General features: G+C 38.1%; 5 protein-coding genes across 5 annotated transcripts; 2 read left to right on the top strand and 3 right to left on the bottom strand.

Annotated features, from left to right (window-relative positions):
* Positions 1 to 146: 146 nt before the first annotated feature.
* K444DRAFT_491136 (uncharacterized protein) lies at positions 147 to 671 on the bottom strand (the record flags this gene model as incomplete). Its single annotated transcript, XM_024873204.1, has 1 exon — positions 147 to 671. A coding segment is annotated over one exon (525 nt), but the record flags the coding sequence as incomplete, so codon positions are not given.
* Positions 672 to 917: 246 nt separating this feature from the next.
* K444DRAFT_562582 (lysosomal L-cystine transporter-like protein) lies at positions 918 to 2,095 on the top strand. The gene is made up of 2 exons (XM_024876991.1): positions 918 to 1,617; positions 1,674 to 2,095. Exons 1-2 carry the CDS (start codon positions 1,123 to 1,125, stop codon positions 2,028 to 2,030), a joined length of 852 nt encoding a protein of 283 aa, XP_024735596.1. The 5' UTR covers positions 918 to 1,122; the 3' UTR covers positions 2,031 to 2,095.
* A 2,188-nt stretch (positions 2,096 to 4,283) lies between these two features.
* On the bottom strand, positions 4,284 to 5,614 carry K444DRAFT_613561 (uncharacterized protein). Its single transcript, XM_024880374.1, has one exon. It carries the CDS (start codon positions 5,427 to 5,429, stop codon positions 4,563 to 4,565), a length of 867 nt encoding a protein of 288 aa, XP_024735595.1. The 5' UTR covers positions 5,430 to 5,614; the 3' UTR covers positions 4,284 to 4,562.
* Positions 5,615 to 5,999: 385 nt separating this feature from the next.
* Positions 6,000 to 8,193, bottom strand: K444DRAFT_663975 (pseudouridine synthase). The gene is made up of 2 exons (XM_024886909.1): positions 8,095 to 8,193; positions 6,000 to 8,042 (listed from the first exon to the last, which is right to left on the bottom strand). Exons 1-2 carry the CDS (start codon positions 8,150 to 8,152, stop codon positions 6,442 to 6,444), a joined length of 1,659 nt encoding a protein of 552 aa, XP_024735594.1. The 5' UTR covers positions 8,153 to 8,193; the 3' UTR covers positions 6,000 to 6,441.
* Positions 8,194 to 8,362: 169 nt separating this feature from the next.
* On the top strand, positions 8,363 to 10,478 carry K444DRAFT_663974 (uncharacterized protein). The gene is made up of 4 exons (XM_024886908.1): positions 8,363 to 8,826; positions 8,881 to 9,176; positions 9,228 to 9,413; positions 9,460 to 10,478. Exons 1-4 carry the CDS (start codon positions 8,532 to 8,534, stop codon positions 10,405 to 10,407), a joined length of 1,725 nt encoding a protein of 574 aa, XP_024735593.1. The 5' UTR covers positions 8,363 to 8,531; the 3' UTR covers positions 10,408 to 10,478.
* The last annotated feature ends 7,726 nt before the right edge of the window (positions 10,479 to 18,204 follow it).

Genomic DNA, 18,204 nt, shown 5'->3' with positions numbered 1-18,204 from the left:
TTCATCGTCCACCATGCTGCAAACACTCGTAAGCCATCTTCATATATCATCATTGATTTCCACTGACAGTCCGAAATCATAAGTTCTCACCTGTCCAATCACCACCCCCCCCCCCCTCCCTTATCAAACGCCTTCACCACACTCTCCTTCGGCGTGACGATTGCTGCCTCCAACCAAGCAACATATTTCGGAAACGCAGTCACACTCCCATACACTCTCGCTCTCTTCACTCCCCTGACCCCCTCAAACAACCTCAACACCTTGTAATCTGAGCTCCCAAACTGCGCCTGGAAGACCTCGATGGTCAATTCCTCGACCCCGGAAAAGGCATTGGTTGCTTTTGCTAATGAGAAGTTCGGATCGCAATCGAGACGCACGCGGATGTGGTATCGTTGGATTAGGGGGATGAGAGTCGGTGAAGAGATAGTGTCGTAGCACAATCGAAGTCGAGGGAGGCCAGACAGCAGATTCGGGTGTGCTAGGAAGGTGTTACAGCTATAGAGGGTCTGCCTTGCTTCTTCGTGCACTTTTCGGCACACGGATAGGATTTGAGGATATATTGGAGGGTTACTGAGGAGTCCTGAGGTGGAGAGAGGAGGTACGATGAGGAGTCGGCGGTATATTTGGTTGCGGATCTCGCCGGGGAGATCTAGGAATGTGAGAGATGCCATAATGCGTTGGCATATAGTGGTGAAGCCGTGAGAGAAGGAATTGATGCAAGTGAGAAGATTGTTAGGGAGAAGGGGAGAGTGAACGGACAAAAGGGGAAGTTGTCACGAACAATTAAGGTTTGGTGACTATAGATAAGCGATAACCTTATTTTCTGCCAAGCCTCACCGCCTTCTCGGCCACGTGCCACGACGTGATCCCGTGTCTCGGGCCGACACAGACCGAAATAAACAAGGTCATTTCCAGACCTCACACGACCTCACACAACCTCACACAACCTCTCTTTCCCCTTCTTCGCCGTTGTACAACATTGATGCAGTAACAGATGAGCAGCCAGATTTCCCCAAGAGGCCACCCAGCTTACAGAAGAAGCTAATGAGCCAGCTGTACTGAATAAACACGCCAAGTTTTCCTCAGCCTGGGTTTCTACTACTAACAACAACACTGCCAACTATGGCAGCATCCTTCCTCACCATCGTCTCCCGGCTCTTTGGCTGGATTTACTTCTTCTGCTGGTCCTTCTCATTCTACCCGCAAGCCATCCTCAACTTCCGCCGCAAGTCCACCTCCGGCACCACTATCGACTTCATCGCGATCAACGTCCACGGCTTCATCGCATACTTCACCTCGAACGCGGCGTTCCTCTTCTCATCGGAGATCCGCCGGCAATACGCTCTGCGGAATCACGGCCTCACCCCCACAGTCCAGATAAACGACCTTGCATTTGCTGCGCATGCTATTGTGCTGACTACTATTACGTGGACCCAGTATATGTTTCCTGCTGCATGGGGCTTTGATAAGAGGGGAAAGGGCGAGCACGGGGCGAGGATGAGCAGCTGGATTAAAGGAATAATCGTTGGCGGCTTGGTGGGGGTCGGAGTTACGGCTCTGAATGTGTCTGCGAGGAACGATGAGGATCCGAAGAATGGCTGGGCATGGATCGACGTCGTGAGTAGCTCTAGAAGTAGCCTTATAAGCCCCCGTTCTGACTTGGTGGTCTGCAGATATATGCTGTCTCGTACGTCAAGGTGGTCATAACGCTCGTGAAATACCTGCCCCAAGTTATCACGAACTATCGAAATCAATCAACGCGGGGATGGTCGATCCTACAGATACTTCTCGACTTCGTGGGAGGGATACTTTCCGTCAGCCAGCTGTTTATAGACAGTTACTTACAGGGGGATTGGTCTGGAGTTACTGGGAACCCGGTCAAGTTGGCCTTGGGGAACTTCAGCATGTTCTTCGATCTCATTTTTATAGCCCAGCATTATTACTTATATAGACGGGATAGGAAGTCCTTCGGCAGTATGGAAGATGATCCGTTGCTTGATGATGATTCGAGGCTGGATAGGATTGATTAGACACAGGCCGCATTGAATAATAGCTTTGTGATAAAGGATTCTGGTTGCAAGTTGCACCTGTGGACGTGACATCGCATTCCAAATACCGTCGATGTTGTGCAAGCATTCGAGGACCACAGAACACCGCTAGAATGCTGACCTTCAAGTGAAGCCAAATTTTCTGATAGAAACCTCGTGCGCTTTGTTTGTGCCCCAAGGCTCTGTTCTCAGCACCGCACAAGCTCCTCAACGTACAATCCATAACGGTGCATGAGATTTATCGTCCACCTCGTCCTACGTTGTCGTTACAAATCGTCCCACTGCTCGCATCCTGCCTGCCTTACCCCTCAATCCTCCTCACCTCCACGATTGTCGGAGAAGACCGAGGTAGAAGTGATGGCCAGGGACAGAAGCGGATCCTCACCTTCCGCCAAACGACGAGGCATGATTCTGTTGCACAAGAACGATCCACATGAGCGGTTCCCGGGTCAGGTACCATACAACCAGACCACAGTCAAGTCACATATCATATGTCTCGTCGTACATAACCCCGCGCGTGCCCCTTTCTCATTTGAATCAGCGCTGGTAGTTACGACTGGTGTTGTAAGGTTCCCTCGAGATCAACACTTTTGCTGATCTTACTCCTCCTGTGTAGCTGTACCCTCTGATGTTTCCCGAGTAGAGAATCGTCGCCGAGCGAAGCGCACAAGTACACGAGAACATTGTTGATACCCTGATTCGTACTTTAAAACAAAACGTCGAACGATGTACCAGCAGGGAGAATTCTCCGCCAAGAACGGAAGTCTGGAGGTATCATCCGCGCCACAAACAACTACTCATGGCCGTATTCTGAGCCATACCTGTTTCTGATGTGAACAATCGGAAGTTTCAGTAGGGCGTGCAGTGAAGGAACCAGCTCTCTGGTGGTGTTCGCCAAGAGACCTGCGACGACGCCTGCAACTCCAGATTGTACAGAATGCTGCTTCCTAGTCAGCGAAACATCCAGAATACCGACTTTACACGCACGTCGTTGTCCTCTCGGAGGATCGGATCCAGCAAGATCTCGCTCGAAGCCCGACATCTCGAAAGCTGAGAAAGGAAATACAAATACCGCTCTCCTGCCCCTCATTATGCTTCATCAACAATTGCATCTTCCTTTTCCAGACACTACCAAACAGTCACTCTGTCCCATCAGAGAGCCACACTCCACGTTCAACGTCCGAGTTTCCACCCTCGTACTCCCCTCGCAAATTCAACTTCTCGATCCCCAACACATCATCCAAACCTACATCGTCTCAAAAATGCAACTCCTCACCCTCCTAACCACCACCTTCACTCTCCTCACTCTTACCTCCGCACTCCCCGCAGTCGACATCGAGGCTGTCAAAGACGTCGTAAGTTCTTTCTCCTCCTTCTTTGCTTCACCCCCCCTGCCCTAACCCCCCTTCCCAGATCCCCTTCTCCCTCTCCCCGCCGCTCCATCTCTTCAAACCAGCTCATCCGATCACCTAGGCGCTCCAAATCCGCAATTTTCCACCACCGCCAAATTGCAACGACATCGTCTGTGAGTTTCCTGGTACGCCATGCTGCGACGGTGCTGGTACTTGCGTGTCGGCGGGACTTGGGCTTGGTGTTTGTCTTCAGCTTTAGAAGTGGAGGTGGAGGTAGAGGTGGAGGGCTGCAGATAGGGTGGGGAACTGGCATGTCTGCCGCTGGGTCTTGTTTGCGCGCGTTGTTCGAGTTCGTAGATTGGAGCGGTGGTGGATGTATGGGTTGGATTTAGTTGGTGCCCAAGGCGGAGGGTCCATTTGGTCCTTTCTTTTCCTTTTGGTTGGAGGGATAGCATGCTAGGCTTCTGCTGTCTCCACTTTCATCTCTTTGATTGCATGGGACGGTAATCTTTTCAAATGATAATTGAGAGTTATTCCAAGTTATTAATTTCCATTTTTCATGCTCCCCTCCTCGCGATCTACGAATTTTCAATGCTTTGTGAGCTGGGGTTAACTTTGAGTACGTGGAGATGAAATGTTGCTCTTCGTGAATGTCTTATGATAGATAATTCTTTTTTGCGAGCAAACTAAGTCACGTCATACTCAGTATCTGGAGGCAGTGCTCACAAGGAGAGGAATAGGACCGATTGGTAGGATGCACGGATACAACGAGTAAGACAAGAAGCTATCATAAGCAGAGTATGCTTCACTTAGAGAGACCCAATGGTTGAGCTTGTTTTGAGAGCTCACAATCAGGATTACTTCGTGTAGGAAGAAGATCCAGGCAATGCTGAGTTGATTGTATTTACCATTTTGGTTCTCGCGGTGCTCGTGGGTGGAAGGAACTCATCTTTTCCTTCTGTCTGCATATCTGGCACGCCATTCCCGAAGATATCGCCCCAGGCCATTTCCCTTCCTCGAATACTGATTAACATAAGGGCTCAAGCAACAACGTGATCTTACAATCTGCACCACATCCGATGTCCCACTCCAAGTCAAACCATTGGCGCCGCTGTTCTCTTGATCCCAAAGTTCCGCGAAGACACTTCGATTCGGTCGAGAATCATTCCTCCTTCATTAACGTCAAAGCGTACTCCCACGGTTCATGAATTTCCTTCTCAATAATCTCAAGCGCCTCGATGTGCGGGGCGATTCTCTGTTCATACATCTCCACAACATCCGTCATCGCTGCAGAAACTCGCTTCCAATCCGACAGCTGTGCCTCAAGCTTCTCCTTCCTCTTCTCATCACCGAAAAGACTCTTCCCAGACTCCTCGTCCCGTAGAATCTCCACCCGATCTCTCATGAGGTTGATTTTCTCAAGCTTGTCTTTCAAGATCTCCGCCCCGTCCATCATGAGAGTGATCTTCTCCAACTTGTTTCTCAACTCCGGCTTGCTGATTGTTCCAGTTGATGCCAGGTCTTTGCCTTCCATCACAGCTTTTTTGACTTTGCTTGCCCACAGCAACTTGCAGTTTTTCAGCATGATGGTTAGTTCAGCGCGCAGCTCCTCATCATTGGCTGCCTCGCCAATGTGCTTTTCGATGGAGACAACCTGGCTTTTGTAGATTGCGAGGGATTTCGCTTCTTGTTTCTTGGCTTTGGCTTCTTGCATGCACTCGTGCATTTGTCGTAGGGTGGCCTGCACGAATGGCTGCAATGCTGCATCTTCTGCTGCTTTCTTGCGTGCCGCCTCCCGCTCAGCTTTGTGATTGTTCTCGTAGGCTTCCGTACACTCCGGGCATTGTTGGGTGGACGATTTTGCTCTCCGTTCAAGTCTACCACCGCCATAAAGGAAGGGAGAGGGGGAGGCAGGTCGGTTGGATTTTTCTTGTGTCAATTCATGGCTGCAAGCAAACTTCCAAGTAGTGATGACCGTCCAAATGTCATGATATGGTGAAGATGACGCTTGCCCGAATCCAGAAGCCATAGCTGTGGTACGCCGATCTTTTTGATTGTCCGGTACGAAGTGGTAGAATGATCGAGGATTGTGCCGTACTGGAGCGGGACAATCGTCGAGAAAGCGGTCCTCCCCACGGGTATTTGTTGATGTTGAAAGAAGGAGATCGCGAGATCGCGACCCTGGGGTACGCGAGACTTCAAATTCACTCGCTGCCTTTAAAACAACCTAGCCTCTTGCAAAGCTAAAACCAAAACGACCGAGCCAAAAGATATCTTCCAGCTCGATTCACCTTACCGCATCCGGAGAGAAGTTCTCGCTTTGCTTTCTCCAGTGATACCCACTGTGCATTTGCAATGTAGAACTAGGTAGCTTAGGGAGGCTTCTTTGTGTGTATAGCCGAGCAGAATAAATTGGAGAAAAAGTTCCTCACGGAAGCAGAACAATGGATTGCCTGGGACTGGCGTTAAGGCTAGATGTGTACCTCGAAGAATCTCAAGGGTTGTTACCTTTGTAGACCTGCATATGAGAGGAGGTCTGCGTATCAAGAAAGCGTCAATGAAGTTTAGGACCTAAGCAATGCAAAGATATACTCGAGGCCCCAAAGATATGAGAAAAAAGGCGAGAGGCGTGAAGAGTCTCTGGCCGAGTTGCTGTTTATCTCGAACGCTTGCACTGCGTCTTGACTGCATCACGCTCTACTTGCTAGCGACTTGGGGAAAGGTCCTCTTTTATGTGTTTTGGGTTATCTATTATACAGTGAGCTTAGCATCAGCTCCTTCCGGTAGATCATCTGACGTTCCATCGAATTTTGAAGAGGCGTATGGTGGAAAGTGTCGAGTAGCTCCTTCCCTCTCAGAAAGAAGTATAAGTTCTCCCCAACCGTCGATGGAGAACTGAACTTCTTCAACCATCTTTGTCTTCCGAGATGACACAACATTCTCAACCATCTGCCATCTCCGATTGATGACAGAGGTTCATCAGCCATATGCCTCCTTGGTGCCACACCATCGTCAGCCATCTTCCTTCTCGTCCTTCTTCACTACACATCATCCTCTCTTGGACTCAGCCTGCCTGCCTCACCACGCCCAGGACTTTGCCGTTCTCTCTCGCGATGTTCAGATCTTGGTCGATGACTTTCTCCACGATCGTCTCTCTCCTCACGCCGAGGACCGTGGTGATCCCTCTGACTTGGCGGCGGTGAGATCCAGTGCTTCTCGCGGCCTTCAGGACCCCGCTCCTCTTTCACTCCGCCGCTGTCGCGACGATTGCCTCTCTCGTCACGTCGAGAGCGATGGTGATCTCTCTCACTTCGCTCGTGTCTCTCGCTCCGGCCAAAACCCTGTCTATCCTTCTCGCGATGCTCAGAACTTCTCTCATCTCTCTCTCCACTTCCAGTTCTTTCGACGATTCTCTCAGTTCTAGGACGCCGGGAATCTTGCTCATACCACGCATCAAGCATCACCTCAACCTTAGGTGCCCAGACCTTCTCTCCCTTCTCCAAGTCTGCATACTCCAAAACGTTCTTTCCAAGCTCGAACTCTCCCTGCCTTGTTCTCTCCAGCTCAGCCATCAGTGCTGCTGACCCAACTGCTGCACCGAGATCATGACAAAGCGAGCGCACGTAGAAGCCAGACGTCACTTTCATCCGCAGCTTGACTGCTGGCGGTCCCTTCACTGGGGGTGTTGGGGATTTCTCGATTGTCGCTTTTGGCACTTCATCCGAGGTAAGTACCCCTTCCGGCTCAACTGCACCTTCCTCACCAGTCGCTTCAACAGCAGGAGGCGGCAGTCCACCGGACATCGTTGCATCTTGTGACGACGTCACTACCTTCCGCTTCGAGGGTGGTCTTTCCCTGACAAGATCGTCTTGGTCCTCGCTCAACTTCCTCTTCTTCCTTTCAAATTCCTCCAAGGCTTCATCCTCTGAGCTCACTTTGGAGTCTTGGCTCTTCCTACCCTGTGAGTCCTCTTTCTCGCTCTTCGTACCTGCCGGCAACACATTCTCCTGCTTCCACACCTTGTTCGCAAGGTTCACTTCCGCATGGCCTGCTTCATCTGTCGGGGCCCTGTGCGGATGTGTTCCACCCTCCATCCACTCCACCAACTCCAACTCCAGCACCTCTACTTCCCTCCTCTCAATCTTCCTTGGTATCTCCTTTCCTTCTCGCGCATATTCGTACAGAGGCTTGCCATCCATCTTCAACGCAGAGTAGAGAGGAGGCAACTGCATGAACTTCCCTCGAAACTGGTCCAACGCCTTCTCGACCATGTCCTTGGTGACATGCTCATAGGGCGCCTTCCCGAGCACCTTCCCGACCCGATCGTAGGTATCGGTGCTTGTCCCAAACAAGACCACCGTCTCATACGCTTTGGTGCACACCAAGAAGTCCTGCAGCGACTTGGTGCCCTTCCCAATTCCGGTGATCAAGACACCTGTCGCCAACGGATCGAGGGTTCCTCCGTGGCCAACCTTGACCTGGATTCTCTGGTCTCTCCGTCGCTTTCGCTGATTGGCCTTCTCGCGGGCGCGATTGTTCTTCTCGAGTTGAATCCACGGGGCGAACAGCTCCGAGGGGTTGAAGTGTTTTTGCAGGTCGCGCAGGACCTGAGCTGAGGAGAGGCCGGTAGGTTTGTTGATGGCTTGCCCAAGTCAGCAACAGCTCAATTGACGCTCCCACAGGACTGCACTCACCGAAGACGCCCTCCATGACCTTGCCTTGCGTCATCCTCCAGAAATGTTTGGCGGACATCCGTCCTCTGCTGCGTTGCTGAGGTCGAGGCTGCGCTGCTGCGGAACCGGGAGTCGCTTTTAGGTTTGTGCAACTTTTCCCAGGGAACGCATGGGCCGCTTATCTTAGCGTCGGCAGGGGTTCTTATCGCTTGCTGCCTGACACCCAAGGCCGCACGATGCGGTGTCCTGCGGGTCACTTTTGGAGCGCGTCTCTTTCTGATATTCACTGTTTTAGTGCGCCAACAAACCATTTTGCGAAATTAGAATCCCTTCTCAGCCTCTCCTTCTTCTTTCAACCTCGGTACTCGGTCATTACCAGGCCGACGAGCTGCGTCATCGCAAGCACGTATCGATAAGGACACTGCAACCCCCGAGAATTCGACCCTCGATCAGCCAAGATGCCACGGGTCGTGTACAAAATCGATCCGGAGGAGAAGGCCGAGCACCAAAAGCGATACACCGAGGGGCACGAGGAGATCGAGTCGAAGCTGATCATCCATCCCGAATCCAAGGTGCTCAAGCCGTTCGATCGAGTTTCCGTCCACGAAGACCTTTGGCCTACTTTCGAGTTCGAGGATGTCGTGCCTATCGGACCTGATGGCAAGATCGCCAACCTTCTACTCAGTGTTCGAGACGGCCACGCCTTCAAGATCACGGGCAGAATCAATGTTGATCCTGATCTCAAGCATAGAAGTAAGCTGCAATCCCGGTCAAGTAAGCTTACATGCGGACCACTGACACCCCCAGTGTGCACGTTCCGCGGAAAAGGTTATACCACCTTGAATGGTTCATTTATCGAGTTGAAAACGCCTGATAACATCTCTATCGGTTTCAATCCGTCTACCTGCTGGATTGGATCAAAATCTGGCTGGTTCGAGGTCAAGCCTGCACCCAGCTACCGTGAGGCTTTCGAGCGCATCCAGCACATCGCTGGTTTCTTTTTCTTGGCCGTTGATACCTACGAAGACATTGCTCGCGGGGGCGTCCAAGGCGGCGAATCGCCCTACACTGTTTGGGAGGATGTCGATGAAGTTCTGATGCGCGTAAGTCTACAATCCTCTGGACTTGCAAGAGCGCTCATTAACAAACCGCAGTACGTTGAACTCAACGGCTCTGGCGTTGCCATGATGGAGGTTATTGGTGCTTTGAGAGAATCGAAAGAGTACCTCTTAGAACAATTTCGAAAATTAGCGCACGGAGAGTATTATGTTGGTGACAACAGGACGTTTAAGTGGACTGACAATAATGTGTATCGATGGATTGTTGCTGGTTGCCCTTTGGTAAGTCCTCGGCTCACTCTTTGCAGAGCACAAATTAATTCCTTAGGAACCGCCCAAGACTCTTCCGCCAGATCCAGTCATGGCCCAGGCTCGCCCTCCGCCACTTGGAACGAAGCCTCCAGTCGAGGTCTTCAGGCCACATCCCAAGAAATCTCCGACTCCTACGAAGAGCAGCCATAGTTCTCACTCGCCCAGCCCGCCTACCGGCCCCCCACAGCAAGACGATCGTGGCCCCTTTCCTCCCGGAGTGTCCTCGAAGATTACTTTCAAACCACTAGGTGGCGGCCCTCGCATCACAATCGACCGATGGCCACGAAACAAACCCAAAAAGCCTACCAGCAACTCCTGGGTACGCAGAAACACAGCTCATCACGGGGTCTACACTAGTCCAGAGTTTCCACAAGGGCTTCAACCCGATATGGACAACGTCGAGATGTTTGTTGTTATTGGTTGCCACGCCCGAATCTGCGATCGGTTTGCCGAGTTGAACGCCTCAAATCTCAGTTATGCTTTTTACTGGGATTATAAGTGTGACGAGAATGGTGCTGCCCGGCAAGTTATGAACTACTATGCGAAGCAAATAGCTGCCAAGTTCCTAGCTCTCGGTCCGTCATGGAAGGATACTGCCGTCTACAAGGGCCTGCTAGAAGCCGTCTATGATGATTCCAACCTTAACGAGGAAGAGAAGAAAGTGGTCAAGGAGCTTACGGTCGATGGCAAGAAGGCGGTACATCGATCAAAGGCGAAACGCTCCAAGGTGGAACAATTATCCGAAGAACCCACCCCTGCCAGCTTGTCAACTCCGCTTGCTACAATGAGCATCAGTGGTGCAATGAAGCGGAAGTCCGATTCCCCCCCTCCTGCCGGAAAGCGTTCTCGTCGGAAGTCTGTTGTTTCACGCTCACGTTACCAGTCCCCGGTTTCGTCCCGAGTCACCAAGTACGATTCCGTCGGAAAGGTGATCCCGAAACCTATTAAGCGCTCTGGCTATTGAATTGCGTGGTACAGTGGCGTTGGTGTGGGACAATTGCGGATATGATACCCTTAGATAGATGAATGAAATGCATTTGAAAATTCTCAAAATGACTTCCCTAATGCGATTTGAATGACCCAACTTGTAGTGTACATTGAAAATTTGAACGGGGCTTTCAATTAAGGGCTTTTGTAATTCAGAGGTTTCAACTTGCTATCTTATATTAAAGTTGTTTTATTTTAGATGCCCTAATCTCTAGAGGTATAATTATATGCATTGCTCGAGAATCTGTGGTTCGAATATCCCTATTTACTATATATAATTAGTATATCAAAAAAAAATCAAGGCTAGTTAATTATAATTAACTATAATTATTATATAATACTAAGAAAACTTGAATTTCTTAAGTAATTTAAAAGATTATTAAATAACTAATAGCTATATTAATAAAATATAAACAAAACTTATGAAATATATATAAGAGTACAAAACTAGTCCAAATCTGGAATAAAAAACTAGTTATCCTCCTTAGAAACCTCCGTTTTTATCTTTTTTATCCTTATTTTCTTTTTTTTTATTTCTTCTTCCTCGTTTATAAATACCCCCTAGCTCTTAAGACATATAATCTTCTCGAAGGTACTCTTATTAAGTTAATTACGTAGTTTATTATTAATAAGAGCCCCTTATAAAAAGAAACGCTTGCTAGTAGTAAATAAAGCAGGTATTTCTAAGTACTTCCTTACTATAAGAGATAAAATAGGAAATCTAGCTTTATTAGCTTTCTAATATCCTAAGGGCCGAATCTATTACTAAATTAGTACTTTTATATAAAGAAATTATAATAAAGGAATTAGTAATTCCTAAGAAAATTTAAAGTAAAATAAGTGAATTTTTTTTATCTACTTTCTTTTCTTCTAAATACGTTATTAACTCGTTTTCTATTATATCCTCTTGATTATTTATATAAATATCAAGTTCGTCTTTATTAAAATCTTCTATAGACGTATTAGAACTAGAGTCTTGAGGATTGGCTATTAAATAGTCTCGTTTATACCTATATAAAAATTAGTAATTTAAAAATTAAATAAAAATATATACTTATATATTATAATCTGTTTCAAGCCTATTATATATATCAGATACCATTCCGGGAGCTAATCCAATTCCGGCTAGTCCTGCTCTTTTAATTCGGGAATTAAGAATAAGAGCTAAATATAAAGCTTTATTTTTATTATCTAAAATGCCGGTTTTAGGATAATATTTTCGAAGCTTAGCTATTTCTTTATTAATAGCGTTTTCAAAGGTTTTATCCTATTTAAAATTAGTATATTTATTAATATAATAAGAAATAAAAAAAGAAGACTTACTTTAAACTTTCTTTTGAAACTTTCAAGTTTATTATATATTTTATATACTTTAGATATAATATAATATATAATAGGGTAGTTTTCGGCTTGTAACTTAGTTATAGCCTTAATAAATATTGAAATTATATTTAAAATATTATTTAAATAAGTAATTTTAATAGTAGTTAAAACTAGACTTTTATTTTTAAAAGCCTTCGATTTCGAGTTATTAATTACTACTTTAATAGCTTTATATATATATATATATATATATATAAAGTCTTTTAATATATAATAAATCAAAAACCACTATATTTTTTAATCTATAAATAATTAGTATTAATTAATAATTAATTAATTAATTAATTACTTATTAAGTTAAGGAAACCGAGTATTTTCTATATTAAAAGCTTTAATTTGAGCTTTTAATAGCCGTCGATTTTCCTAATTATATTTAAGACCTATAATAGTCTTTCTAATCTTTTTCCAAATTAATAAATCTATAATTTATTAATAAATCTCTTATAAATTATATGAGAAACTTACTCGTTATTTGTTCTACTCCTTCTCCTTCTTCTCTTTCTTTAAGTTCGTCCTTTTCTTACTTGTATAAATCTATAGAATAAGAAGTATTATAATTGTTTTTAATAAAAGCTTTTAAGATATCTTAAATTACTAATTTTAATATATAAGCTATATAAGAAATATCTCCTTGAAATTTAATATCTTCCTTATTATAATACTTTATAAAAGCTTATAATAAGGTATTATTTGAGCTAGTATTATCTCGAGTAATACTAAATAAAATATATTAGTAATTATTTTTAAAAAAACAAGATTTATATTATTTACCTAGTAATATTATATTTAATACTATAAGCTTTTAAAGCTTCTAATAGAACCGAATTCATATATTTACTATTATAAATATCTTTTAAATCTTTTATAGCTAATAAATAAGATTTTAATTTAAAATCTTTATTTATAAAGTATCTAAAAATTAAATTAGTAAAATCTTTATTAATTATTATTAATAAGAATAACTCATATAGTAATTCCTAAATAAGCCTTCTAATTTATAGCTATTCAAGTATCTAAAGTAATAGAAAAAGCACTATTTAATAAGATATTATCCGATAATTTTCCTTTTATAAGATTACTTTTAGAGTTAAGGTAGTAGTGTTTTGATCCCCGGATCCGGGATAGTTATATCGCTGTTTTAGGGGGGTCGGAACACGAAAACTACGCGAGCATCGGTCAGATTAAGCGAGCATCATCAGGGGCAGCCAAACATGGAGGGGCAGCTAAATATAGAGGGCCTTATTCCCTATCGCCATGGCCGTCGCCTGGATGACTCTACCCTGTCCTGTTTTCCTTTTCTCGCACAGTTATTTGTCACTCTCTGATCTCAGCTCGCAAAGCCTAGTCGCCCTCTATCGCTCTCGTCAAATGAAACGATTTCTACAGAAGAATCAAGCCCAGCCAACACAAGCATCCTTCGAACCTGCCGTTTGATCAACATTGAAGCAACCCCGACTCTAGCGTCTCATATCACTCTCAGCATCTGGGTACAAAAGCTATGATCGACTTCTTGTCTACCCTCCGCTAAGAAATCATCTAAAGCCTCCGGTACCTCAAACTCCCTGCAGCCTTTCCTTTACCACTTTACACCCAGCTTCACCGGAACTCCTTCACGACATTCCACGTCCAGGAGGCCTTCTACATGGTTCCGGGCCTATAACTAGATCTTCTAAACGTCAAGGATTATTATCACGTCCAAGGCTGCTATTATCCCGGAGGTTGGGTGAGAACTTCTAAAGGAGACTGGGTATAATAAACCAAAAGTTATAGCTAGAATATTTGTATTATAAGGAGACTATTAAGGCTTATTCAGACTAATATCTTTAGAACTATTACTAGGGTCTTTAGGGAAGAATTAGCTTCCTTATAAGGAAGATATCTTTAAATATAACCCTAAAAGAAAAAGGAAAGATATAAGGATTACTATAAGAGTAATATATAAACTTTAAGAATAGTTTGGGACTAGAAAAATAATAGTATAAGGAGCATTTGTATATATAAAGGTATTAAGAGTAATATAATTTTATTAAGGTTATTTATATAAGAAGTCTCTTATATAAAGTAAAATTTGTAGTATTATATAATTACCTTAAGTTAAAACTTATAAAACTTATAAACCTATAAGTTATTTACTTATAAAGGTTAATTAGGTTAAGTTACTTACTTATAAGAAATATAAGTTATATAGGTTTAACCTAATACCAAATACTATTTCTATATTCTTAGCTAAAGAACTTTACTTTTAATTAGCTTATATAATCTAGTTTATATAATATTAAGCTATAATAATATCTTTTTTAGCCTTAGCCTTTTTAGGAAACTTTTAGGCCTAATTAATATATTTTAAGTATCTCTTATCTCTAGAGAAATATTTCTTTTAGTTATAAGTAAAATAAATAATCTTATAATTTACTTAGATTCTAGAATTAGACTTAAAGAAAATAGCCTAATTATTTTTTAGAATTATTTTAAAACTTATAGACTTTTTCGATTTTCTTTCTTTTATTTCTTTTTAAAATATTAAAAGATTAAGTATTATTATTAGTATTATAGTTTAAATTTAATTCTTTAGTACTTGCTTTATATCTTAAATATTAATTTTTATTAATATTGAAATAAGAGTTATATATAAAGAAAGTTATATAATATTAGGCTATATATTTAGTTATTTAGTTATATAGTTATTTAGCTAATATATAAGGCAAGCTTTCTTTAGAAGCTTACTTCTTTCTTTTTTATATAAAATAAAAAGTAAATATTATAATTATTTACTTTATATTATTTACTTATAATACTAGAACTATATCCCTATTTAGTATACTAATAATTAATAATATATCTAGTATATTATATTATTTTTAATTAATAAAAAATAGAAATAATTAATCTTTTATAAAATATAAAAACTAATATCTTTCTAAATTCCTGGGTTTTTAAAGTAATATTAAGAGTCTAAATATAACTAGATTTATTTATAGCCCTAAATTTAGCCTTAAATATAATTATTTAAGTATATAGTTTTATAATTATCTCTTTTAAGCCTTATTTAAAGTTTTGAATTATTTTAAAAGTATTTTAGTTTTAAGTTTTAAGAAACTTAATTATATTTATAAAAAAGCCTTAAACTTCTTTTAGGTAATTAGTTTTTAAAAGAAACTATTTCTATAATAAGCCTCTTATAAGTTATTATTAGTTTACTAGTAATATATAATACTATTATATAATATTATAGAATACTAGTTATATTAGTTAGTAAAATAATTGTTTTTCTATAAATAGAGATTATAATATTAAGGTTCTAATATATAATCCTTAAATATACTAAGCCTAATTAATACTAGTATCTAGTATATCTTATTTCCTATATATCCTATATCTTATATATAGAATACTAGATTATATAATATAAATTATATAATTTCTATAAAACTAGTTATATTAATAATTATATAAGGTTTTTATTAGAATAATTATATTACTAATTTATTATATATATAATTTTATATTATATATATAGCTCTTTCTATAGACTAAACCTAATTAGATATAGTAAATTTAGGGAAAGTATATTAATATTATAATATATACTTTCTATTTCTAGAATATATTATTTTATTAATAAATAAATATAATAAGTATTTTATAATATATATATAACTATATTTAGTATTTCTAGTAAACTAATAATTTTATATAATATAATAATAATAGTATTTACCTTATTTAAATAAGTATTATAAGTTTATTATTAGGCCCTAAATAAGTTCTTTTAAATAAATATAAATATATTTTATTTTTTAATATTTTTCTTATAATATAATTTAAGAACCTTAACTTTTAGAATCTTTTTATATTTAAAACTTCTTTTAAAAATATTAAATAAAGGTTTTTCCTTAATTATATCTATTAGAATTATATATTTTAGTTAATTATAAAATAAGAATAATAAAATTATTTAGTTAAAAGCTAATTTTTAATAATAAAGTAATTATAATTTTAAGTAAGTATTAAATACTTGATTTTCTAAAAACTAAAAAGAAAACTAAAAATTATATATAATTGATTTAATTACGGATTTAAATTATTATAGCTATAATTATTATTAATAAAATTACTATTATAGCTATTAGATTTCAAATTAAAATACTTTATTATTAATTAAATATTTCTTAATAACTTATTTATTAATAATTACTTTATTTTATTAAACTAATAAACTTATTACTTCTTTTTATTAAACCGAGAGACTTATTATTCCTTTTTCTTTAAGGCTATAGTTTAATTACTTCTTTTTTAGAATAAGCCTTTATTTAAGGTTATAAGTATACTAATTAAATTTTAATAACTTATAACTAGTTCTAAAATTTATTAAATTAATTCTAATTTTAAAATTAGAATACTAAAAATAATAATAATTTTTATATTAAAAAATTAATGTTTTATTATTAATAGCTTTTATATAATAAAACTAAATACTTAAATATATAAATTAAAACTTAGTATTAAGGTTTTAATTTTATTTAAATACTTATTTTAAATATTTAATATAAAAGATATTTAATATAAAAGATATTTAATATAAAAGATATTTAATATAAAAGATATTTATAATAACTTATATTTATTAAAGTATATAAATAATATATAATATTATTTAAATATAATAATATTATTTTCTTTTTTTAAAAAAAAATTCTTTTAATATATTTTATTAGTTTTTAATTATATAGTATAGCTTATATAGACTAGATAGCTTATATAAAGTAGTAGGTTAGCTTTTTAAAAGAAGAAACTAATAAAGCTCTCTTTTATTTCTATATTATAGTTTATTATAACTTATAGTTTTCTCTAGATAAGTATATAACTTTTTATTTAAAAAAAATACTTTAAATCTCTTTATTTTATATATATATCTTTATATAAAAGGCTTTTTAGATAAATAATAGTTACCTTAAGTTCTTTTATTCTAGGCCCTCTCTTATATATAAATAATTATATTATAAATTAAAGAGATCTAATTTATAAAGGTTTCTATTATAAAGAGTTTTATATTAAACTTAAAAATACTTTTAAATTATTTATAGTATTTAGTATATAGAATTCTAATAGATTTATTAATACTTTTAAAGTAGTTTTATTTATAAATTAGTTCTAAAATAATAGTATATAATTTATTAAATTTATAATTATTCTAGTTATTAAATATTTTATTTTTATTTTTTTAGTATATTATATTTATATTTATTATTAGAAATCTTACTAGAATTAAAATCTTGAGTTTTTTATTTTTTAAACTTTAATATATCTTTTAAAGTATTTCTAAATAGTATTTTTTACTTTAGAGTATTATTTTTTATATTAATAAACTTAATATTTTCTCTTTCTTTCTTTATTTTATTTACTTTATATTTGGATTTTCGATTTTTTATAAGAATAATAAGTTATTTTTACTTTACTAGCTATTTCTTACTAACTTTATTCTTTTTTCTAGCCTTTCTTTTAATAAGCTTTTCTTTAGACTTCTTTCTAGCTCTAGTTTCTTTTTTAGCTAAATTCTCTTTTTTAATAATTATTTCTCTAGCTAAATTCTCTTTTTTAATAGTTATTTCTTTAGTTAGATTTTTATTAAAATATAATTATATAGTCTTTAATATTAGAGAAATATACGGAAAAATCGACTTACTAAGTTATTTAGTTAATAATTAATAAGCTATATTAATTATAATATAGCTTTATATTTATTTTATAAATAACTAGATTTCTTTATAATAAAATTATTACTATTTACTAAAACTCCGGAATATATAAATATACTATTTTAGATTCTCTAATAAACTTTAGTAAGCTTTTTTATAAGCTATAGTTCTTAATTATAGCTTTTAAGAAAATTAAATTAAATAATATTAATACTTTCTTTACTAATTAATAATATTACTTAAATAATTATTTAGGTAATTTTTTAATTCGGGAATTATTAAACTCTTATAAGTCCTATAACTAAGATAATAACTATATAAATCCTTTAAAGTTATATTTTATATACCAGAAACTAGATTATTAATTCTAGAAATATATTAGTAAAGAGTAATAAAATAAGAAAGCTTGATTTAGAACTAGAAACCTTTATTAGTTTAAGATTCTAAGCTTTCTAGGGTTTAAGAGAAAGTTTATAAAAATATATTTAAATTATATATCTTTTATTAAAGGCGAACTAAGAGATAAATAAGATAATAGAAGTAGTATAAATAAACTAAATAATATTTTTAATACTTTACTAATAAATATAAAGAACTCTAAAGAAAATATTTTAAATTTCTATTTTACTTTAGTCTAAATTCTTTTTTTTACTTCTAATTTATAATTTCCTAATATACTATTAAATATAGCCGGT

The sequence above is a fragment of the Hyaloscypha bicolor genome (assembly GCF_002865645.1).
Source record: "Hyaloscypha bicolor E unplaced genomic scaffold K444scaffold_87, whole genome shotgun sequence".
Lineage (NCBI taxonomy): Eukaryota > Fungi > Ascomycota > Leotiomycetes > Helotiales > Hyaloscyphaceae > Hyaloscypha > Hyaloscypha bicolor.
The sequence above is the reverse complement of the archived record's forward strand: the minus strand, read 5'-3'. Positions and strand labels throughout refer to the sequence as shown.

Bases quoted from the DNA above. Each gene is read 5' to 3' on its own strand.
- K444DRAFT_663974 (XM_024886908.1), top strand. From the start codon at position 8,532: ATGCCACGGGTCGTGTACAAAATCGATCCGGAGGAGAAGGCCGAGCAC. The intron at 9,177-9,227 runs GTAAGTCTACAA...AACAAACCGCAG, and splicing joins TCGATGAAGTTCTGATGCGC to TACGTTGAACTCAACGGCTC. The intron at 9,414-9,459 runs GTAAGTCCTCGG...TTAATTCCTTAG, and splicing joins TTGTTGCTGGTTGCCCTTTG to GAACCGCCCAAGACTCTTCC.
- K444DRAFT_562582 (XM_024876991.1), top strand. From the start codon at position 1,123: ATGGCAGCATCCTTCCTCACCATCGTCTCCCGGCTCTTTGGCTGGATT. The intron at 1,618-1,673 runs GTGAGTAGCTCT...GGTGGTCTGCAG, and splicing joins GCTGGGCATGGATCGACGTC to ATATATGCTGTCTCGTACGT.
- K444DRAFT_663975 (XM_024886909.1), bottom strand. From the start codon at position 8,152: ATGTCCGCCAAACATTTCTGGAGGATGACGCAAGGCAAGGTCATGGAG. The intron at 8,043-8,094 runs GTGAGTGCAGTC...GACTTGGGCAAG, and splicing joins GGTCATGGAGGGCGTCTTCG to CCATCAACAAACCTACCGGC.
- K444DRAFT_613561 (XM_024880374.1), bottom strand. From the start codon at position 5,429: ATGGCTTCTGGATTCGGGCAAGCGTCATCTTCACCATATCATGACATT.